Source organism: Salmo trutta, chromosome 16 (assembly GCF_901001165.1).
Source record: "Salmo trutta chromosome 16, fSalTru1.1, whole genome shotgun sequence".
Lineage (NCBI taxonomy): Eukaryota > Metazoa > Chordata > Actinopteri > Salmoniformes > Salmonidae > Salmo > Salmo trutta.
Window position 1 is genome coordinate 26066801 of NC_042972.1, and position 24591 is coordinate 26091391.

The 24591-nt window shown below is 45.0% G+C and overlaps 1 protein-coding gene across 2 annotated transcripts in view; it reads left to right on the forward strand.

Moving 5' to 3' along the window:
* The window catches only part of LOC115150396 (RNA-binding protein Musashi homolog 1), a 49557-nt gene that overhangs the window by 20064 nt on the left and 4902 nt on the right, over positions 1-24591 (forward strand). For both annotated transcript variants that reach the window (XM_029693645.1, XM_029693646.1), the window contains exons 7-8: positions 9695-9743; positions 24452-24534. In XM_029693645.1, coding sequence (XP_029549505.1) covers positions 9695-9743; positions 24452-24534 — 132 coding nt within the window. The remainder of the gene's footprint in view (positions 1-9694; positions 9744-24451; positions 24535-24591) is intronic.

Consider the following 24591-nt stretch of genomic DNA (forward strand, 5'->3'; position numbering starts at 1 on the left):
CTTACGACACGTTTGTTGACATGATCAGGGATCGGGAACTGGCAGGCCGCTTGCAGACAGACCACCGTTTGAAGGCCCTCGGATAAAATGTAGATTTTTTGGGAACTCAACTTACTGTTGTGAGGTAGAATAGTAGACCAAGGTGCAATTTCGAAATGTGTTTGTCCATCAATGGGTTTTCTCTTGTTATGTCAGTCCCTGATAGTCACTCAATTAACCCATGTCAGCTAACGATTTTTAGATTGGCCAGCTATCTAAACTTGTAGTAATCAAGGTCGAATTAGAGCCCGGCGGGCCCTCATTGATTTTGTTAGTCAGTGTAACTCAAATATCATATTAAAAACTGCAAACACTTCTTTCCACCCTATGGCAAAATGTTTAGAATGGCAGGAAATTAGCTGTACAACATTTTTTTGTAGCCGCCACCCCATCAAAGTTACCCATCCCTGTACTACATGTATATATTGAATCAGTAGTAGTACTCCAGTTCTCCCCCCATCACTCTATATCTCATGTTTTCTCAGTCTATTTGTGTCCCTTTTTCTGTAATGGGGGCGTGCTGGTGGCAGGGAAGTCTGGCGCAGGAGAACGAACTTGGTATAAACGGAGTCATTTAATAAGTGCTAACAAAACTCTGAAAACCAAAATATACAAAATAATAAAAGTGAGTACAAAACCCGTCGCGCACCAGAACATAACTTGCACATCACATACAAACAAACAATCACCGACAAGGACATGAGGGGAAACAGGGTTAAAACACAACATGTAATTGATGAGCTTGGAACCAGGTGTGATGTAAGACAAGACAAAACCAATGGAAAATGAAAAATGGATCAGCGATGGCTAGAAGGTCGGTGACGTCGTCCGCCGAACACCGCCCAAACAAGGAGAGGGACCGACTTCGGCGGGAGTCGTGACATTTTCTCTCTTTTCTCTCTCTCTTTTTCTCTTATTCCACATTTTGGTTAGAGACAAGGTAAGCGTGGCTAATTTCAGAGAACAGTTGAAAGGGAGGAAGGAGAAGAGGGGGAGAGGGATCTCAAAAGAGGGAACACAACAACATTATGTTTGATATTTACTGTCAAAAGGCATTCTGATGGATATTAGCACTTCTGTCTTCCATTTTTCTCCCGTTGCTGTTGTTTGAGTTGCTTCGGCTGTTCAATTTTTCTTCAAGCCAGTTAAGCCTATTTGAATGAGATGCAGTGAAAGGCAAACTCATGCTGGGATGACAGAGGAGTGGCTAGAGAGAGAGAAAGATTGAAGGGGGAGAAAGAGGGGCACCTCCTGGAGAGAGGTTGGGGTACTCAGAAGGGAAGTGTTTTCAAACTGCAGGAGAGAAGAGGAACACAGACATGTATGAGAAGAACCAACTCTCACTCAAATGTAAGAGAAGTTCCAAATAGGCTGAAGAACAAGTGTCATAAAGGGATGATAAGTGGAACAGTTGGAAAGAAAGTTGACAAACAGTCTTGAATCAATGGGAAGGAAGAGGTGGAGAGGTGTTAGGGAGAGAACGAGTGAAGAGGTGGGAGGTGTTAGGGGGAGAACGAGTGAAGAGGTGGGAGGTGTTAGGGAGAGAACGAGTGAAGAGGTGGGAGGTGTTAGGGAGAGAACGAGTGAAGCGGTGGAGAGGTGTTAGGGAGAGAACGAGTGAAGCGGTGGGAGGTGTTAGGGAGAGAACGAGTGAAGAGGTGGGAGGTGTTAGGGAGAGAACGAGTGAAGAGGTGGGAGGTGTTAGGGAGAGAACGAGTGAAGAGGTGGGAGGTGTTAGGGAGAGAACGAGTGAAGAGGTAGGGAGGTGTTAGGGAGAGAACGAGTGAAGAGGTAGGGAGGTGTTAGGGAGAGAACGAGTGAAGCGGTGGGAGGTGTTAGGGAGAGAACGAGTGAAGAGGTGGGGAGGTGTTAGGGAGAGAACGAGTGAAGCGGTGGAGAGGTGTTAGGGAGAGAACGAGTGAAGTGGTGGGAGGTGTTAGGGAGAGAACGAGTGAAGAGGTGGGGAGGTGTTAGGGAGAGAACGAGTGAAGCGGTGGGAGGTGTTAGGGAGAGAACGAGTGAAGCGGTGGGAGGTGTTAGGGAGAGAACGAGTGAAGAGGTGGGGAGGTGTTAGGGGGAGAACGAGTGAAGAGGTAGGGAGGTGTTAGGGGGAGAACGAGTGAAGAGGTGGGGAGGTGTTAGGGTAGAACGAGAGAAGTGGTGGGAGGTGTTAGGGAGAGAACGAGTGAAGAGGTGGGGAGGTGTTAGGGGGAGAACGAGTGAAGAGGTAGGGAGGTGTTAGGGGGAGAACGAGTGAAGAGGTGGGGAGGTGTTAGGGTAGAACGAGGGAAGTGGTGGGAGGTGTTAGGGAGAGAACGAGTGAAGAGGTGGGGAGGTGTTAGGGGGAGAACGAGTGAAGCGGTGGAGAGGTGTTAGGGAGAGAACGAGTGAAGTGGTGGGAGGTGTTAGGGGGAGAACGAGTGAAGCGGTGGGAGGTGTTAGGGTAGAACGAGTGAAGAGGTGGGAGGTGTTAGGGAGAGAACGAGTGAAGAGGTGGGAGGTGTTAGGGAGAGATTGAGTGAAGCGGTGGGAGGTGTTAGGGGGAGAACGAGTGAAGAGGTGGGAGGTGTTAGGGGGAGAACGAGTGAAGTGGTGGGAGGTGTTTGGGGGAGAACGAGTGAAGGGGTGGAGAGGTGTTAGGGGAGAACGAGTGAAGCGGTGGAGAGGTGTTAGGGGGAGAACGAGTGAAGCGGTGGAGAGGTGTTAGGGAGAGAACGAGTGAAGAGGTGGGAGGTGTTAGGGGGAGAACGAGTGAAGTGGTGGGAGGTGTTTGGGGGAGAACGAGTGAAGGGGTGGAGAGGTGTTAGGGGAGAACGAGTGAAGCGGTGGAGAGGTGTTAGGGAGAGAACGAGTGAAGGGGTGGAGAGGTGTTAGGGAGAGAACGAGTGAAGAGGTGGGAGGTGTTAGGGAGAGAACGAGTGAAGAGGTGGGAGGTGTTAGGGAGAGAACGAGTGAAGAGGTAGGGAGGTGTTAGGGAGAGAACGAGTGAAGAGGTGGGAGGTGTTAGGGTAGAACGAGTGAAGAGGTAGGGAGGTGTTAGGGAGAGAACGAGTGAAGAGGTGGGAGGTGTTAGGGGAGAACGAGTGAAGGGGTGGAGAGGTGTTAGGGGGAGAAGGAGTGAAGAGGTTTGAGCGAGAGAGTGTAGTTAGGGAGGGAGGACAGTGGGGAGGAGGAGGAGAAGGGTCTCTAATTCTGAACTAATCTAATGCAACAGCTGCTCTTGCCACAAGACCCCCCCACACACAAAAACACACACACACACACTATCATAAACACACACACCCCATCCCAAAACACACTCTTACCCCCTGCACCTGTCTCAGTCTGTTGCCTTGGTGACCTGCTTTAGCCAATGTCCCTTGGTAATTTAGCAGTATGTCTGTGTGTGAGGCTTATGTCTCACACTCACCGACTTAAAAGAGTGTGTCCTGACTGTCTTGAGCAGCAGCGGACAAAAAAACCTTCTAGAAAGGCAGAATCACCATCCCCTTAGAAGGGGCTTAATGATGTCACTTTGAGGCGGAGAGAGAGCAGTAAACTAAAGGATGGAAGAGACTGAGAGGAAGGGGGTAGAGGAAAAAGAGTTCTGGTGGAGGATCCTGACAAGTATCTCCACATAGGGGATGCTTGGGCCAAATAAAATCTTTGCAGATTTCCACATTGGGCTTCCAGCATTTGATTTGTACAGCAGCGTGTTTTGGAGGGAGTTTGTCACTTGCTTTAAGAATGGACAGTCTCGTCAAATCATCTGGCACTGTAACGCGGGTCGTCTAATGGGGACCAAGATGCGGCGTGTGACGTGCTCATAATTACTTTTATTTAACTCAAAATCAAACAAACAACAAACGACCGAAAACAGTCCCGTCAAGTGCAACATACACAAAACAGGAAACAACCACCCACAAAACACAGGAAAAAACACCCCTAATAAATAGGACCTTCAATTAGAGGCAACGAGAAACAGCTGCCTCCAATTGAAGGTCAACCCAAGAAACTTAAACATAGAAATAGACACACTAGAACAAACATAGAAATATACTAACATAGAACCTAAACCAAAAACCCCAAACACATAAAACAAACACCCCCTGCCACGCCCTGACCAAACTACAATAACAAATAACCCCCTTTACTGGTCAGGACGTGACAGTACCCCCCCCCCCAAAGGTGCAGACCACGTATGCACCTCAAACAAAAAACACAAAAATAAACCCCAAATAAAGGGAGGGAAGGGAGGGTGGCCACCGTCACCGATGGTTCCTGTGCTACACCCCCCCCCCCCCTTCCCAAACCTCCCCCCACGGAGGTGGCTCTGGCTCCGGGCTTAATCCCCACTCTAACCTGTCCACCCCTACTGAAGGCTCAGGGCTGTAGCCCACCGCTGAAGGCTCTGGGCTGGCGGGCGACTCTGGCTGCGTCGGACTGGCGGGTGACTCTGGCTGTGCCGGACTGGCGGGCCGTCTCTGTCGGTTCCGGACTGGCGGGCCGTCTCTGGCTGCGCCGGACTGGCGGGCCGTCTCTGAAGGGCCGTCTCTGGCTGCGCCGGACTGGCGGGCCTGTATCTGTCGGTTCCGGACTGTGGGCCGTCTCTGTCGGTTCTGAACTGTGGGCCGTCTCTGTCGGTTCCGGACTGTGGGCCGTCTCTGTCGGTTCCGGACTGTAGGACATCGCCGGAAGCACTGGACGGGGCACTGTCGCCGGAAGCTCTAGATGGGGCACTGTCGCCGGAAGCTCTAGACGGGGCACTGTCGCCGGAAGCTCTAGACGGGGCACTGTCGCCGGAAGCTCTAGACGGGGCACTGTCGCCGGAAGCTCTAGACGGGGCACTGTCGCCGGAAGCTCTAGACGGGGACTGCGCACTAAAGGCCTGATGCGTGGGACTGGCTTTGGAGGCGCCAGACTAGTGACACGCACCACAGGGCTAGTGCGAGGAGCAGGAACAGGACGTACTGGACTGGGCAGGCGCACTAAAGGCCTGGTGCGTGGGGCTGGCTTTGGAGGCGCCAGAACCGTAACACGCACCACATGGCTAGTGCGAAGAGCAGCAACAGGACGTACTGGACTGGGCAGGCGCACTAAAGGCCTAGTGCGTGGGACTGGCTTAGGAGGCGCCAGCCTAGTAACACGCACCTCAGGGCTAGTGCGAGGAGCAGGAAAAGGACATACTGGACTGTGGAGGCTTACCGGAGAGAGAGTGCGAGAAGCAGGCACATGCTCGACACAATAAGCACGGGGAGTTTGCTCAGGGCTTACCCCTGGCCCAGCCAAACTACCCGTGTGCCCCCGAAAACAGTCCCGTCAGGTGCAAAACAGGAAACAACCACCCACAAAACACAGGAAAAACACCCCTACTAAATAGGACCTTCAATTAGAGGCAACGAGGAACAGCTGCCTCCAATTGAAGGTCAACCCAAGAAACTTAAACATAGAAATAGACACACTAGAACAAACATAGAAATATACTAACATAGAACCTAAACCAAAAACCCCGAAACACATAAAACAAACACCCCCTGCCACGCCCTGACCAAACTACAATAACAAATAACCCCCTTTACTGGTCAGGACGTGACAGGCACGCTCAACAGAACTGTCAATTTCTTACCGTTATTGTCTGTGCACTTCCAAATTAGGTCAATGTCAGTCTAGTGCAAAACGTAAGCCCTTTTTTCTTTGATGTGATTGACCAACCGGATGTAACTGTACATGGGTTGCTCAACCGAGCCGATCCCAGCGCTCACGGGCGACCATGTTTATCTGGGAAGCAGGTCAGAATCCCACAGAGACACGTCTCATTTTACGCCCCTGCCTTGCCTGGCCAGAAGTCCGCTGTGTTCCCCAGCACTCTGTCCTGGCGTTCCCACTATCCCATTCCCAGACCTGTCCTCCCAAACAGTACTGGGAAACCATCGGATAGCACTCTACCTCAAAGTACAGTGCAATAATACCACAGCACCAGCTTCACTTTGAAGAGTCAGTAAACTATAGGCCTAATTTCGTCCTTCAAAATGGACGAGCGAGATGGGGGAGGGGTAGTGGAGGTGTGGAGATAGAGGGAGGGGCGAGATAGAGGGGTGGACAGGCCAGACGGATAAGTTGGGCTCCAGTCAGCCATGTGAGTTTGCAATTAGAGGGCTTCACTGGACACTTTGTCTGCTGGCTTGTTTGGAGAGCTGGGTGGAGAGAGGGATGAGAGAGAGGGAAGGAAAGAGAGCTAGGGAAGAGTGAAACAGAGAGGAGAGAGTAAGGTGGTTGAGGTGAGAGTGTGACTGAAAATGTCTTCAGAACGTTCATGAAAAGTTCCTTGTGAGAATGTTATGTGCCATGCTGTAAGGGGCATGCTCTCTCTGCTGGGCAGTGAGTGTGAACTGTGCTGAGGTAAATACTATACACTATAGTTCAGCCAGATAGTATTAAACTGCTCTGGACACAGTGGACAACAGGCTGATTACCTTTTGACTTTGGCCTGGAGGCTAACTTTCCTCTCAAACACAAAGCTAGCTTGTTGCATATCCTCGTGACTCTGTAACTGTTGGCCTAACACTTTTGTTATTGATGCTGACGGCGATAAAGCTTTCCCACAGCTATAAGCTTCAAGATGTTAGCTAGCTAGTAAATTCGTATAATTCACCATTAGCCATCCACACAGCTCGATAATAGGGCTAAAGGTGGCTGTTTTGTGTTCACATCCACACGCGTTAGCCTAATGCTAACAGGGACCTACTTGAACATGTAACACACCGCTTATGATAACATGTCTCTGGTGCTGCAGCTGTCCACTTGCTGTCCCTGTCCCGACTTTGCTCTGTCATTGGGTTTAAATGTCACGCCCTGACCATAGAGAGCCCTTGTTTCTCTATGGTGTAATAGGTCAGGGCGTGACTAGGGGGTAGTCTAGTTTAATATTTCTATGTTGTGTTCTAGTTTATATTTTCTAGGTTGGTGTTTTGTATGATTCCCAATTAGAGGCAGCTGGTAATCGTCGTCTCTAATTGGGGATCATATTTATTTTTCCCACCTGTGTTTGTGGGATATTGTTTTGTGTTTGTGCCTGTGCACCACGTAGTCACGTTTAGTTGTTCGTTTATTTGATTTATTTGTTTTTGCTTGAAGTTTCACTTTGGAAGAAAGATGTGGAACTCTACACACGCTGCGCCTTGGTCCCGTTCTTACGACAACCGTGACATTAAAGGACCGTAAGGGTGAAGGGAGAGGAGGGAGATGTGTGTGTGTGTGTGTGTGTGTGTGTGTGTGTGTGTGTGTGTGTGTGTGTGTGTGTGTGTGTGTGTGTGTGTGTGTGTGTGTGTGTGTGTGTGTGTGTGTGTGTGTGTGTGTGTGTGTGTGGAAGAGAGAGAGACTCACTTGGACTAACGGGTCTCCAACCCTGACCTTTTCCATATTTCATGGTCACACGCAGGGACACACACCCAGATACATACACTCACACAAAATCTTTCTGCCACATCCTCTCTCACAGTCAGAGAGACAGATGCACACACGCACAGCTTGTGTGAACTTTGTTGTCAGATTGAAATAAACTAAATATATTTTTTATATGCACTGCTTTCATTAAGAGACTATCAAATGATCTCAAAGGTTAGAAATCAAACTGAGTCTAGAGCTTTCCTCCACTCACATTTCACCCTGTGTTAAGTTTCATTACACTTCGCTGATAGGTAATGAAAATAGCAATGCAGTCATGCTGTGTGTGCGTGTGTTAGCGTTGGTACAACTGATAATGTCTCTCACTGGCAAAACGTGGAGTAGTTTCACAGTTTCTCTATTAGAGGAGACTTTGTGCTAACTTTCTTAGGAGAGCGAAGAGGGGAGGGAAGGAGGAGGTCAGCATGAATAGGGCTGCAGGGAGTGGGATAGAAAAAAAGAAAAGCAGAGGGAGAGGAAGAATTAAATGGGTGCGTGTTGACAAAGCCCCCTCTTCTCTTTGTTCTCTCTCCCTGCCTCTCCCTCAGTCTGTCTTTCTGTCCATCCAACCCTCTCTCTCCCAACTCTTTTCTCCTTTTCACTCTCGACCCACTCTTTCGTATGCACCAATCCCCCTCCCATCTTTATTCTGTCCTGAACTATCTCTCGCTTCCTCTCTTCAAGTCCACGCAAAATTCATTTTCTCTCCTTCTAGTAAGCCCTTTTTCAACTGTGTCCCCCTCTCTACATCCCCCCACCCCTCTCTCTCCCTCTCTGTAGTTCTATTCATAGTGAGAGTAGTGAGAGGAGGGTGAGTTCTCCTAATTTAAATTCTTTACAGGGTCTCCATGGGAATAGTAAACTTTGTGGAGAGGAGAAGAAAGAGAGAGAGTGAAACAAAGAGAGAACAGGACACAGAGTTTGTGAAAAGCTTATCCCCCCTACTAAACAGAGAGAGAGAGAGAGAGAGAGAGAGAGAGAGAAGGGGGAGAGAATAGTCCCTCCTACACTCTTAGAAAAAAGGGTTCCAAAAGTGTTCTTCGGTCTCTCTTCTGTGTAAAGGGTTCTTTATGGAACCCAAAAGTTTTCTACCTCGAACCAAAGGGGTTCTACCTTGAACCAAAGGGGTTGTACACTGAACCATAATGGGTTCTTCAAAGGGTTCTCCTATGGGGACAGCCGAATAACCATTTTATGGTTCTAGATAGCACCTTTTTTTCTAAGAGTGTGGAACTTTGGGAGTGAGTTAAACAGCGACTCTTTAACTTCACAGAGATGGGACCTCCTCTTCCTATCTCTTCTCATTCTCCGCTTTTCTCTTTACCTCCCCCACATTCTTTCCCCTGTCCCCCCTTCTTTCTTGTCCTCCTCCTTTGTCACCTGTCACCCCCCTGCTCCCTTCCTCTTTCTCCATCTGTTGGCCCCCTCTCCTCTCTTGCTCCAAAGGACAGGTCCTGAAGGGGGGACAATGAAGCCCCATGCTGTGTAATGGCCTGTGTGTGTGTGTGTGTCTGTGCGCGCGTGCGTGGTGTCCAAGCTCATCTCTCTCAATTAAATTAAATTCAAACGGTTTTAATGGCATGGGAAATGTGTTTACATTGCCAAAGCAGGTGGAATAGACAATCAACAAAAAGGGAAATAAACAATCAGAAATGAACAGTAAACATTACACTCACAAAAGTTTTAAAACAATATAGACATTGTTATATTATTGGCTATGTTATAACAGTGTGGAAAATATTGCTGCTGTGGTGGCACACTGTGGTATTTAACCTAATAGAAATGGAAGTTTATCAAGATTGGATTTGTTTTCAAATTCTTTGTGGGTCTATGTAATCTGAGGGAATATGTATCTCTATACATTTGTCAGGAGGTTAGGAAATGCAGCTCTGTTTCCAACTAATTTAGTGGGCAATGGGCACACAGCCTATCTTCTCTTGAGAGCCAGGTCTGCCTATGGCAGCCTCTCAATAGCAAGGCTATGCTCACTGAGTCTGTACATAGTCAAAGCTTTCCTTCATTTTGGGTCAGTCACAGTGGTCAGGTATTCTGCCACTGTGTACTCTCTGTTTAGGGCCAAATAACATTCCAGTTTGCTCTGTTTTTGTTGTTGATGCATTCCCATGTTTAAAGTAGTTATCTTTTTGTTTTCTCATGATTTGTGTTGCTGTCCTGGGGCTCTGTGGGGTCTGTTTGTGTTTGTGAACTGTTTGTGTCTCTCTGTCTCTCATAGGTTGATGATGCCATGCTCATGTTCGACAAAACCACCAACAGACACAGAGGTATTGCCACGAAACACCAGCCCACACACACACACAATTAACATCTTACTGCAGTGGCCTAAATCAGGGTCACAGAGAGTGATTCTTGGTAAGTCTTAAACAAATCTACTGTGAAACAAAAGTATACACCTCACACACATGGTTATGCGCTTTTTAAAATAGACACCTGCGCCATGTCACATATAGAGTTATAATATATTACATTTTGAGTTTGCATCCCAATATTACACTTTATATATACTACCGTTCAAAAGTTTGGGGTCACTTAGAAATGTCCCTGCACATTTTTTGTCCATTAAAATAACATCAAATTGATCAGAAATACAGTGTAGACATTGTTAATATTGTAAATGACTATTGTAGCTGGAAATGGCTGATTTTTAATGGAATATCTACATACATACATACATACATACACATACATACATACATACATACATACATACATACATACATACATACATACATACATACATACATACATACATACATACATACATACATACATACATACATACATACATACATACATACATACATTAAATAGTACCCACAAAACACCAATGTCAATGTCAACAGTGAAGAGGCGACTCCAGGATGCTGGCCTTCTAGGCAGAAAATACAAAGAAAATACATATCTCAGACTGGCCAATAAAAAGAAAAGATTAAGATGGGCAAAAGAACACAGACACTGGACAGAGGAACTGCCTAGAAGGCCAGCATCCTGGAGTCGCCTCTTCACTGTTGACATTGAGACTGGTGTTTTGCGGGTACTATTTAATGAAGCTGCCAGTTGAGGACTTGTGAGGTGTTTGAGAAACAAACTAGACACTAATGCACTTGCCCTCTTGCTCAGTTGTGCACCGGGGCCTCCCACTCCTCTTTCTATTCTGGTAAGAGCCAGTTTGCGCTGTTCTGTGAAGGGAGTAAGTAGTACACCGCGTTGTACGAGATCTTCAGTTTCTTGGCAATTTCTCGCATGGAATAGCCTTCATTTCTCAGAACAAGAATAGACTGACGAGTTTCAGACGAAAATCCTTTGTTTCTGGCCATTTTTAGCCTGTAGTCGAACCCACAAATGCTGATGCTCCAGATACTCAACTAGTCTAAAGAAGGCCAGGTTTATTGCTTCTTTAATCAGAACAACAGTTTTCAGGTGTGCTAACATAATTGCAAAGGAGTTTTCTAATGATCACTTAGCCTTTTAAAATGCTAAACTTGGATTAGCTAACACAATGTGCCATTGGAACACAGCAGTGATGGTTGCTGATAATGGGCCTCTGTACGCCTATGTAGATATTCCATAAAAAATCAGCCGTTTCCAGCTACAATAGTCATTTACAACATTAACAGTGTCTACACTGTATTTCTGATCAATTTGATGTTATTTTAATGGACAACAAATGTGCTTTTCCTTAAAAAACAAGGACATTTCTAAGTGACCACAACCTTTTGAACGGTAGGGTACGTCACAGAAGACTGAAATATAAAAAAACTGTTTGACATAGAAACACCAGAATTTCGTCATTAAAAAAAATCTAATATTTATTAATGATGAAATTATGAAAAATATTAATAACATTCCACCCATGAGGCCAAAGAGGGTGTTTTTGGTCATTGACTGCAAGAAAGGGCTACTTTTTTATTTATTTAACTAGGCAAGTCGGTTAAGAACAAATTCTTATTTACAATGACGGCCTACCCGGCCAAACCCGGACGACGCTGGGCAAATTGTGCGCCGCCCTATGGGACTTCCAATCACGACCTGTTGTGATACAGCCTGGAATCAAACCAGGGTCTGTAGTTACCCCTCTAGCGCTGAGATGCAGTGCCTTAGACCGCTGCGCCACTCGGGAGCCCTCTGTGATAATATTCTCTCAGATCAATTGGCAGACCATACTAGCGAGGTTGTTGCTGCAAAAGTAAATCTCTTGCATTGAGAAGGTTATGAAGAGTCTGATCCTTGGTTCAGCCATGCATGGAATGGCAGCATAGCACACATTGATTTATAGTGTTATGCTGAAACAAATAACACACACATTGTCAGACTCTCACACATTGTTTAGAGAAACACAGACTCATGCTGATACACATTCAATGTTCTTGACAGTATTTTAATGTGTGGGAACTGTACTGGGCTGAGCTGGTTACACATCCACCATAGCTGCTGGAACCATGCTGGAAAGGACAGTATGAAAATACAATATCTGAGTTAGCAGAGTGCAGGTCGGATTGGCCCTATAGTGTGAATCAGACATCTGAGGTGAGATGAGGGAGAAACAAGTAAAGGGAGGTGAGAAGGGAGGGGCTGGGTTAATTGGTCAGCTCGTTTATTCGGAGCTCAGACTAAAACTTTACCTACTACTTCACCCCATCCCCCTTCACCACGGCAACAGATTGAAAGTTAGGACACAGCCTCCTGAGGTGTGGGGGAGGGAGAAAGGACAGGTCAGGGACCGTTTGAAATTTACAAGTTTGTGTGTTTTTGGGGCGTGCACAGGGGAGGGTAGTGCGTTTTTTTACCTGGTTTACATTCACTCTTCTGCTTGTATTTTCCCTATAAACAATGACTTGACTTACTTTTGATATTACCCTAATAAAGTTTAGAAATGTTTGGCTATTATTAAGCTTTAGCTATTGCAGGCCTATGAAACGTAGGCATTGCGCCCCGCCGCTCCAACTGACTCCAACAGTTGAACTTGAGGTGATGAAGACTGTTTCAGGCCCACCAAATATGATTATATATTTTTTGTTGTATTTTACCCCCTTTTTCAATTACGAACTAGTCTCATTGCTGCAACTCCCCAACGGGCTCGGGAGAGGCGGTCATGTCGTGCGTCCTCAGAAACATGACCAGCAAAACCACACTCCTTAACACCCGCTCATTTAACCCGGAAGCCAGCTGCACCAATGTGTCGGAGGAAACATTGTTCAATTGATGACTGAAGTCAGCCTGCAGGTGCCCAGCCCGCCACAAGGTGTCACTAGAGCCTGATGAGCCAAGTAAAGCCCCCCCTGGCCAAACCCTGCCATTACCCGGACGACGCTGGGCCAATTGTGCACTGCCCTATGGGACTCCCGGTCACGGACGATTTTGACACAGCCTGGGATCGAACCCGGGTCTATAGTGACGCCGCATGGACTGCGATGCAGTGCCTTAGACCACTGTGCCACCCGGAGAGGCCCGCCTACCAAATATTCTGATCCAAATTTTATGAATTAGCCTCCCCCTATACGTCTATATCTGTATAGCAGATGCAGAAGCCATTTGACATAAAGAAATACATGTCGGTGTCGTTGCATTCCACCAGCATATCCCTATCTATCTGGGGTTAGGCCTAAACTTATTTTCCTTTATTTAGGATATATATAAACACTTTTTCCCATGCTTGTTCAGTGAACCATAAACAATTAATGAACATGCACCTGTGGAACGGTCGTTAAGACACTAACAGCTTACAGACGGTAGGCAATTAAGGTCACATTTTTTTAAACTTAGGACACTAAAGAGGCCTTTCTACTGACTCTGAAAAACACCAAAAGAAAGATGCCCAGGGTCCCTGCTCATCTGCGTGAATGTGCCTTAGGCATGCTGCAAGGAGGCATGAGGACTGCAGATGTGGCCAGGGCAATACATTTCAATGTCCGTACTGTGAGACGCCTATGCCAGAGCTACAGGGAGACAGGACGGACAGCTGATCATCCTCGCAGTGGCAGACCACGTGTAACAACACCTGCACATGATCGGTACATCCGAACATCACACCTGCGGGACAGGTACAAGAGGGCAACAACAACTGCCTGAGTTACACCAGGAACGCACAATCCCTCCATCAGTGCTCAGACTGTCCACAATAGGCTGAGAGGCTGGACTGAGGGCTGGTAGGCCTGTTGTAAGGCAGGTCCTCACCAGACATCACTGGCAACAAACCCACCGTTGCTGGACCAGACAGGACTGGCAAAAAGTGTTCTTCACTGACGAGTCGCGGTTTTGTCTCACCAGGGGTGGTCGGATTCACGTTTATCGTCAAAGGAATGAGCGTTACACCGAGGCCTGTACTCTGGAGCGGGATCCATTTGGAGGTGGAGGGTCCGTCATGGTCTGGGGCGGTGTGTCACAGCATCATCGAACTGAGCTTGTTGTCATTGCAGGCAATCTCAATGCGGTGCATTACAGGGAAGACATCCTCCTCTCTCATGTGGTACCCTTCCTGCAGGCTCATCCTGACATGACCCTCCTGCATGACAATGCCACCAGCCATACTGCTCATTCTGTGTGTGATTTCCTGCAAGACAGGAATGTCAGTGTCTGCCATGGCCAGCGAAGGGCCCGGATCACAATCCCATTGAGCACGTCTGGGACCTGTTGGATCGGAGGGTGAAGGCTAGGGCCATTTCCCCCCAGAAATGGGAACTTGCAGGTGCCTTGGTGGAAGAGTGGGGTAACATTTCACAGCAAGAACTGGCAAATCTGGATCAGTCCATGAGGAGGAGATGCACTGCAGTACTTAATGCAGCTGGTGGCCACACCAGATACTGACTGTTACTTTTGATTTTGACCCCCTCTTTGTTCAGGGACACATTATTCAATTTCTGTTAGTCACATGTCTGTGGAACTTGTTCAGTTTATGTCTCAGTTGTTGAACCTTATGTTCATACAAATATTTACACATGTTAAGTTTTCTGAAAATAAACGCAGTTGACAGTGGGAGGACGTTTCTTTTTTTGCTGAGTTTATATATATACAGTTGAAGTCGGAAGTTTACATACACTTAGGTTGGAGTCATTAAAACTTGTTTTTCAACCACTCCACAATTTCTTTGTTAACAATCTATAGTTTTGGCAAGTCGGTTAGGACATCTACCGTGTGCATGACACAAGTAATTGTTCAAACAATTGTTAACAGACTAATTATTTCACTTATAATTCACTGTATCACAATTCCAGTAGGTCAGAAGTTTACATACACTAAGATGATTGTGCCTTTAAACAGCTTGGAAAATTCCAGAAAATTATGTCATGGCCTTAGAAGCTTCTGATAGGCTAATTTACATCATTTGAGTCAATTGGAGGTGTACCTGTGGATGTATTTTAAGGCCTACCTTCAAACTCAGTGCCTCTTTGCTTGACATCATGGGAAAAGCAAAAGAAGTCAGCCAAGACCTCAAAAAAAAAATTTAAGACCTCCACAAGTCTGGTTCATCCTTGGGAGCAATTTCCAAATGCCTGAAGGTACCACTTTCATCTGTACAAACAATTGTACGCAACTTCCGACTTCAACTGTGTGTGTGTGTATATTTATTTATGTATGTATGTATGTATGTATGTATGTATGTATGGATGGATGGATGGATGGATGGATGGATGGATGGATGGATGGATGTATTTCAAATCAAATTTTATTTGTCACATAGACATGGTTAGCAGATGTTAATGCGAGTGTAGCGAAATGCTTGTGCTTCTAGTTCCGACCATGAAGTAATATCTAAGAAGTAATCTAACCTAACAATTTCACAACAACTACCTTATACACACAAGTGTAAAGGAATGAATAAGAATATGTACGTAAAAATATATGAATGAGTAATGGCTGAACGGCATAGGCAAGATGCAGTAGATGGTATAGATTACAGTATATACATATGAGATGAGTAATGTAGGGTACGTAAACATTATATGAAGTGGCATTGTTTAAAGGGGCTAGTGATACATTTATTACATCAAGATGGCAATATGCAGTAGATGGTATAGAGTACAGTATATACATATGAGATGAGTAATGTATGGTATGTAAACATTATATAAAGTGGCATTGTTTAAAGTGGCTAGTGATACATTTATTACATCAATTTTTCCATTATTAAAGTGGCTAGATTTGAGTCAGTATGTTGGCAGCAGCCACTCAATGTTAGTGATGGCTGTTTAACAGTCTGATGGCCTTGAGATAGAAGCTGTTTTTCAGTCTCTCGGTCCCCGCTTTGATTCACCTGTACTGACCTCACCTTCTGGATGATAGCGGGGTGAACAGGCAGTGGCTCGGGTGGTTGTTGTCCTTGATGATCTTTTTGGCCTTCCTGTGACATCGGGTGGTGTAGGTGTCCTGGAGGGCAGGTAGTTTGCCCCCGGTGATGCGTTGTGTAGACCTCACTACCCTCTGGAGAGCCTTCCGGTTATGGGTGGAGCAGCTGCCGTACCAGGCGGTGATACAGCCCGACAGGATGCTCTCAATTGTGCATCTGTAAAAGTTTGTGAGTGTTTTTGGTGACAAGCCGAATTTCTTCAGCCTCCTGAGGTTGAAGAGGCACTTCTGCGCCTTCTTCACCACGCTGTCTGTGGACCATTTCAGTTTGTCCGTGATGTGTACGCCAAGGAACTTAAAACTTTCCACCCTCTCCGCTACTGTCCCATCGATGTGGATAGGGGGCTGCTCCCTCTGCTGTTTCCTGATGTCCACGATCATCTCCTTTGTTTTGTTGACATTGAGTGTGAGGTTATTTTCCTAACACCACACTCCGAGGGCCCTCACCTCCTCCCTGTAGGCCATCTCGTGGTTGTTGGTAATCAAGCCTACCACTGTAGTGTTGTCTGCAAACTTGATGATTGAGTTGGAGGCGTGCATGGCCACGCAGTCGTGGGTGAACAGGGAGTACAGGAGAGGGCTGAGAACGCACCCTTGTGGGGCCCCAGTGTTGAGGATCAGCGGGGTGGAGATGTTGTTACCTACCCTCACCACCTGGGGGCGGCCCGTCAGGAAGTCCAGGACCCAGTTGACAGGGCGGGGTCGAGACCCAGGGTCTCGAGCTTAATGACGAGTTTGGAGGGTACTATGGTGTTAAATGCTGAGCTGTAGTCAATGAACAGCATTCTTACATAGGTATTCCTCTTGTCCAGATGGGTTAGGGCAGTGTGCAGTGTGATTGCGATTGCGTCGTCTGTGGACCTATTGGGGCGGTAAGCAAATTGGAGTGGGACTAGGGTGTCAGGTAGGGTGGAGGTGATATGGTCCTTGACTAGTCTCTCAAAGCACTTCATGATGACGGAAGTGAGTGCTACGGGGCGGTAGTCATTTAGCTCAGTTACCTTAGCTTTCTTGGGAACAGGAACAATGGTGGCCCTCTTGAACCTTGTGGGAACAGCAGACTGTGATAAGGATTGATTGAATATGTCCGTAAACACACCAGCCAGCTGGTCTGCGCATGCTCTGAGGACGCGGCTGGGGATGCCGTTTGTGCCTGCAGCCTTGTGAGGGTTAACACGTTTAAATGTTTTACTCACGTTGGCTGCAGTGAAGGAGAGCCCGCAGGTTTTGGTAGTGGGCCGTGTCAGTGGCACTGTATTGTCCTCAAAGCGAGCAAAGAAGTTGTTTAGTCTGTCTGGGAGCAAGACATTGTGGTCCTCGACGGGGCTGGTTTTTCTTTTGTAGTCCGTGATTGACTGTAGACCCTGCCACATACCTCTCGTGTCTGAGCCGTTGAATTGCGACTCTACTTTGTCTCTATACTGACGCTTAGCTTGTTTGATTGCCTTGCGGAGGGAATAGCTACACTGTTTGTATTCGGTCATGTTTCCAGTCACCTTTCCCTGATTAAAAGCAGTGGTTTGCGCTTTCAGTTTTGCGCTTATGCTGCCATAAATCCACGGTTTCTGGTTGGGGAATGTTTTAATAGACGCTGTGGGTACAAAATCACCGATGCACTTGCTAATTAACTCGCTCACCGAATCAGCGTATTCATAAATGTTGTTGTTTGACGCTATGCGGAACATATCCCAGTCCACGTGATCGAAGCAATCTTGAAGCATGGAATCCAGTTGATCGGACCAGCGTTGAACAGACCTGAGCACGGGTGCTTCCTGTTTTAGTTTCTGTCTATAGGCTGGGAGCAACAAAATGGAGTCGTGGTCAGCTTTTCCGAAAGGAGGGCGGGGGAGGGCCTTATTTGCAGCGCGGAAGTTAGAATAACAATGATCCAGGGTTTTGCCAGCCCGGGTCGCGCAATCGATATGCTGATAGTATTTAGGGAGCCTTGTTTTCAGATTAGCCTTGACCTGTTGGGGCTAGGGGGCAGTATTGAGAATTTTGAAAAAAATATGTGCCCATTTTTAACTGCCTCCTACACCAACTCAGAAGCTAGAATATGCATATTATTGTTCAGGTTTGGATAGAAAACACAGAATTTTCTAAAACTGTTTGAATGGTGTCTGTAAGTATAACAGAACTCATATGGCAGTCAAAACCCTGAGACAAATTCTGACAGGAAGTGGATACCTGATGTGTTGAATTACCTTTAAGCCTATGCCATTGAAACACACAGGGGCTTATTAATCATTGAGCACTTCCTATGGCTTCCACTAGATGTCACCAGTCTTTACAAAGTGGTTTGAGTCTTATACTGTGAGATCTGACCGAACAAGAGCCTTGGAACGGTGGTGGCCGATAAGACTCTGGCGCGCGAGTTCATGTTGGGTACTCTCGTTCCAATACGTTTTAAAAGAGAATGCAATCGTCCGCCTTGAATATTATTCATGTTCTGGTTGAAAAAGGCACTAATGATTTATGCTATACAACGTTTGACATGTTTGAACGAACTTAAATATCTTTTTCCCCCTCGTTCATGAAGACAAGTCCGGCGGGCATAGATCATGTGCTAACAACACTGAGCTTTTTGGACATAAATTATGAGCTTTTTCGAACAAAACTACATTTGTTATGGACCTGGGATTCCTGGAAGTGACATCTGATGAAGAGAATCAAAGGTAATGGATTATTTACATAGTATTTTCGATTTTAGATCTCTCCAACATGGCGGTTAGTCTGTATCGCAAAGCGTATTTTTCTGGGCGCAGTGCTCAGATTATTGCAAAGTGTGATTTCCCAGTAAGGTTATTTTTAAATCTGGCAATCCGGTTGCGTTCAAGAGATGTAAATCTATAATTCTTGGAATGACAATATAATATTTTACCAATGTTTTCGAATAGTAATTATTTAATTTGTTGTGCTGATTTGACTGGCGGTATTGGAGGGAAAAGATTTCCTCAACATCAACGCCATAGTAAAACGCTGTTTTTGGATATAAATATGAACTTGATAGAACAAAAAATGCATGTATTGTCTAACATAATGTCCTAGGAGTGTCATCTGATGGAGATTGTCAAAGGTTAGTGCATAATTTTAGCTGGTTTTCTGCTTTTGGTGACGCGTGTCTTTGCATTGACAAAACATTACACACAGCTTTTTTCAATGTACTGTCCTAACATAATCTAACTTTATGCTTTCGCCGTAAAGCCTTTTTGAAATCGGACAACGTGGTTAGATTAGGGAGATGTTTATCTTTCAACGGGTGTAAGATAGTTGTATGTTTGAGAAATTTGAATTATGACATTTAATTGTTTTCAAATTTGGCGCTCTTGATATTTCACCTGTTGTTGATAGGGTGTACCAGGGGTGGGACGCTTGCATCCCACATAGCCCATAGAGGTTAAAATCCCCAGCTACAAATATATGTATGTATGTATATATATATGTATGTGTGTGTGTATATATATATGTATGTATATATATATATATATATACATACATATATACATATATATACATACATATATACATACATATACACTGCTCAAAAAAAAGGGAACACTTAAACAACACATCCTAGATCTGAATGAAAGAAATAATCTTATTAAATACTTTTTTCTTTACATAGTTGAATGTGCTGACAACAAAATCACACAAAAATAATCAATGGAAATCCAATTTATCAACCCATGGAGGTCTGGATTTGGAGTCACACTCAAAATTAAAGTGGAAAACCACACTACAGGCTGATCCAACTTTGATGTAATGTCCTTAAAACAAGTCAAAATGAGGCTCGGTAGTGTGTGTGGCCTCCACGTGCCTGTATGACCTCCCTACAACGCCTGGGCATGCTCCTGATGAGGTAGCGGATGGTCTCCTGAGGGATCTCCTCCCAGACCTGGACTAAAGCATCCGCCAACTCCTGGACAGTCTGTGGTGCAACGTGGCGTTGGTGGATGGAGCGAGACATGATGTCCCAGATGTGCTCAATTGGATTCAGGTCTGGGGAACGGGCGGGCCAGTCCATAGCATCAATGCCTTCCTCTTGCAGGAACTGCTGACACACTCCAGCCACATGAGGTCTAGCATTGTCTTGCATTAGGGGGAACCCAGGGCCAACCGCACCACCATATAGTCTCACAAGGGGTCTGAGGATCTCATCTTGGTACCTAATGGCAGTCAGGCTACCTCTGGCGAGCACATGGAGGGCTGTGCGGCCACCCAAAGAAATGCCACCCCACACCATGACTGACCCACCGCCAAACCGGTCATGCTGGAAGATGTTGCAGGCAGCAGAACGTTCTCCACGGCGTCTCCAGACTCTGTCACATCTGTCACATGTGCTCAGTGTGAACCTGCTTTCATCTGTGAAGAGCACAGGGCGGCAGTGGCGAATTTGCCAATCTTGGTGTTCTCTGGCAAATGCCAAACGTCCTGCACGGTGTTGGGCTGTAAGCACAACCCCCACCTGTGGACGTCGGGCCCTCATACCACCCTCATGGAGTCTGTTTCTGACCGTTTGAGCAGACACATGCACATTTGTGGCCTGCTGGAGGTCATTTTGCAGGGCTCTGGCAGTGCTCCTCCTGCTCCTCCATTGCACGAAGGCGGAGGTAGCGGTCCTGCTGCTGGGTTGTTGCCCTCCTACGGCCTCCTCCATGTCTCCTGATGTACTGGCCTGTCTCCTGGTAGCGCCTCCATGCTCTGGACACTACGCTGACAGACACAGCAAACCTTCTTGCCACAGCTCGCATTGATGTGCCATCCTGGATGAGCTGCACTACCTGAGCCACTTGTGTGGGTTGTAGACTCCGTCTCATGCTACCACTAGAGTGAAAGCCCCGCCAGCATTCAAAAGTGACCAAAACATCAGCCAGGAAGCATAGGAACTGAGAAGTGGTCTGTGGTCACCACCTGCAGAACCACTCCTTTATTGGGGGTGTCTTGCTTATTGCCTATAATTTCCACCTGGTGTCTATTCCATTTGCACAACAGCATGTGAAATTTATTATCAATCAGTGTTGCTTCCTAAGTGGACAGTTTGATTTCACAGAAATGTGATTGACTTGGAGTTACATTGTGTTGTTTAAGTGTTCCCTTTATTTTTTTGAGCTGTATATAAACATATATATATATGTATATAAATATGTATGTATATATTTATAAAAATATTAATATCATACAGTGGACACCTAAGCCTTTGCATGCAATCCCCTGATACATTTAGTGCTCAAATCTCTGACAGTAGAACCATGAGGTCGACAATTATTGTTTTAGAAAAGTAGTCTAAACATAAACCTGTTAAGTTTTAGGCTGTAACGTTTTACATATGCTACACATCGAAACACATGGAATAATGTTTTTGTAATTTGTTATAGGCTGTTTTTAAGGACACGTAAATGTGGCTCATTTGGCCAACATCCCTTGTTTATTGATGGCGCTGGCTGCAGCAGGTTGTATCTGAATGCATATGGATGTCCATTACATTTCTCAAATGTCCAGTAAATTAAAATCTTCACAATCATGTTGTCCAGCGCCAAATTTTCCTAAAGGAAACTCTGAAATGGCATATTGTTTTTAGGAAGATTTAGAATATTCACATGAAAAGTTGTCGTCAGTTGGATGGAAACCTAGCTATTGGCACCCTAAAGACTCTGGTAAGGCTGCTAGTCCACTGTCACTTTGATTATGCCTGCACATGGTTCACCTGCAGCCCCAAACATCTAAAGAATAAGCTACCAGCCAAACAAGCTTGTAAGAACTGTACTTAAACTCCTCCCTCATTTTTTCGTCTCTGTCTCTGTAATGTGTCTGTATCTCTGTAATGTGTCTGTTTCTCTGTAATGTGTCTGTATCTCTGTAATGTGTCTGTATCTCTGTAATGTGTCTGTATCTCTGTAATGTCTGTATCTCTGTAATGTGTCTGTATCTATGTAATGTCTGTATCTCTGTAATGTGTCTGTATCTCTGTAATGTGTCTGTTTCTCTGTAATGTGTCTGTATCTCTGTAATGTGTCTGTATCTCTGTAATGTGTCTGTATCTATGTAATGTCTGTATCTCTGTAATGTGTCTGTTTCTCTGTAATGTGTCTGTTTCTCTGTAATGTGTCTGTATCTATGTAATGTCTGTATCTCTGTAATGTGTCTGTATCTCTGTAATGTGTCTGTTTCTCTGTAATGTGTCTGTATCTCTGTAATGTGTCTGTATCTCTGTAATGTGTCTGTATCTCTGTAATGTCTGTATCTCTGTAATGTGTCTGTATCTATGTAATGTCTGTATCTCTGTAATGTGTCTGTATCTCTGTAATGTGTCTGTTTCTCTGTAATGTGTCTGTATCTCTGTAATGTGTCTGTATCTCTGTAATGTGTCTGTATCTCTGTAATGTGTCTGTATCTCTGTAATGTGTCTGTTTCTCTGTAATGTGTCTGTATCTCTGTAATGTGTCTGTATCTCTGTAATGTGTCTGTATCTATGTAATGTCTGTATCTCTGTAATGTGTCTGTATCTCTGTAATGTGTCTGTTTCTCTGTAACGTGTCTGTATCTCTGTAATGTGTCTGTATCTATGTAATGTCTGTATCTCTGTAATGTGTCTGTATCTCTGTAATGTGTCTGTATCTCTGTAATGTGTCTGTATCTCTGTAATGTGTCTGTTTCTATGTAATGTGTCTGTATCTCTGTAATGTGTCTGTATCTATGTAATGTCTGTATCTCTGTAATGTGTCTGTATCTCTGTAATGTGTCTGTTTCTCTGTAATGTGTCTGTATCTATGTAATGTCTGTATCTCTGTAATGTGTCTGTTTCTCTGTAATGTGTCTGTATCTCTGTAATGTGTCTGTTTCTCTGTAATGTGTCTGTATCTATGTAATTTCTGTATCTCTGTAATGTGTCTGTTTCTCTGTAATGTGTCTGTATCTCTGTAATGTGTCTGTTTCTCTGTAATGTGTCTGTATCTATGTAATGTCTGTATCTCTGTAATGTGTCTGTTTCTCTGTAATGTGTCTGTATCTCTGTAATGTGTCTGTTTCTCTGTAATGTGTCTGTATCTCTGTAATGTGTCTGTTTCTCTGTAATGTGTCTGTATCTATGTAATGTGTCTGTATCTATGTAATGTCTGTATCTCTGTAATGTGTCTGTATCTCTGTAATGTGTCTGTATCTCTGTAATGTGTCTGTATCTATGTAATGTCTGTATCTCTGTAATGTGTCTGTATCTATGTAATGTCTGTATCTCTGTAATGTGTCTGTTTCTCTGTAATGTGTCTGTATCTCTGTAATGTGTCTGTTTCTCTGTAATGTGTCTGTATCTCTGTAATGTGTCTGTTTCTCTGTAATGTGTCTGTTTCTCTGTAATGTGTCTGTATCTCTGTAATGTGTCTGTATCTCTGTAATGTGTCTGTATCTATGTAATGTATCTGTATCTCTGTAATGTGTCTGTATCTCTGTAATGTGTCTGTTTCTCTGTAATGTGTCTGTATCTCTGTAATGTGTCTGTATCTCTGTAATGTGTCTGTATCTCTGTAATGTGTCTGTATCTCTGTAATGTGTCTGTTTCTCTAATGTGTCTGTATCTCTGTAATGTGTCTGTTTCTCTGTAATTGTATATGTATTTATGTTAAAAATAGGGACCACAATGGAAGTAAGTCCCTGACTTTATTGTGCAATCCTGGTCAGTTTGTGTAAAAAACTTTTTTTTAACTGACAAAATAATTCAAGCAAGCAATCAAGCCAAACTGTGCATAATTGATAAATGGAAAGAGACTTCTGACATTCGGAAATTGTCAAGCCTTCGATACTGAGTAAGCCTACACGGTAGGGAGGGATGTGTATTTTCTGTTTGTCGAGATTGACATCGTCTATTTATTGTTGAAAACGCAAACCATGACATTTAAGAGCTCAAAGTCGGTATGCTTTGTTTTTTGGTTGTGTGGTGCATTGGCACAGAAACCTGTTGGTGGAAAATCTCCAGTACAAAGGGAGGGTCATGTGAAAAATGTTGGAACTTTGGGGAGGGAGGTGCATTTTTTCTTTAATGCCACTTTGAGTTGGAAAAGCCCCCCCCCCTTTCCGATCATTTCCATAATGGGGTAGGGGGAGAGAGGGGAAAGGGGTAGAGACCAGGTGAGTCTCAATACTTTGATGTAGTCTCCGCTACCTATTTGTTCTTTCATCTGAAAGGGATTGAATAGTTGAATGCAAATAAAAACACATACTTTGGGGGAGAAAATAAGGGTATATATAGATTTTTTACCTTTATTTAACTAGGCAAGTCAGTTAAGAACAAATTATTATTTACAATGATGGCTTACGAACAGTGGGTTAACTGCCATTTTCAGGGGCAGAACAACAGATTTTTACCTTGTCAGCTCAGGGATTCGATCTAACAACCTTTCGGTTATTAGCCCAATGCTCTAACCACTAGGTGGGAAAAGTGAGCATTAAAGGGGCTGTGTCCCAATCATTAACTTTCTTTCTTCGCCTCTTCCCCTCATCTCCTTTTCTTCATTGGTGATCCCTAACCTGGAAGAACTGGACATGTGAAGTCATGATTGCAGTCAGTCTGATAGAAAATGAAAACAAATGGCCATAGTGGAAAGCTAAAGCAGTCTGTCTGTGTTCCTGTGTCCCTCAGGTTTTGGCTTTGTGACCTTTGAGAATGAAGACATGGTGGAAAAAGTGTGTGAGATCCACTTCCACGAAATCAACAACAAAATGGTATGTATGTGGACAACATGTACAGTGTGTATGTGGACAACATGTACAGTATATGTA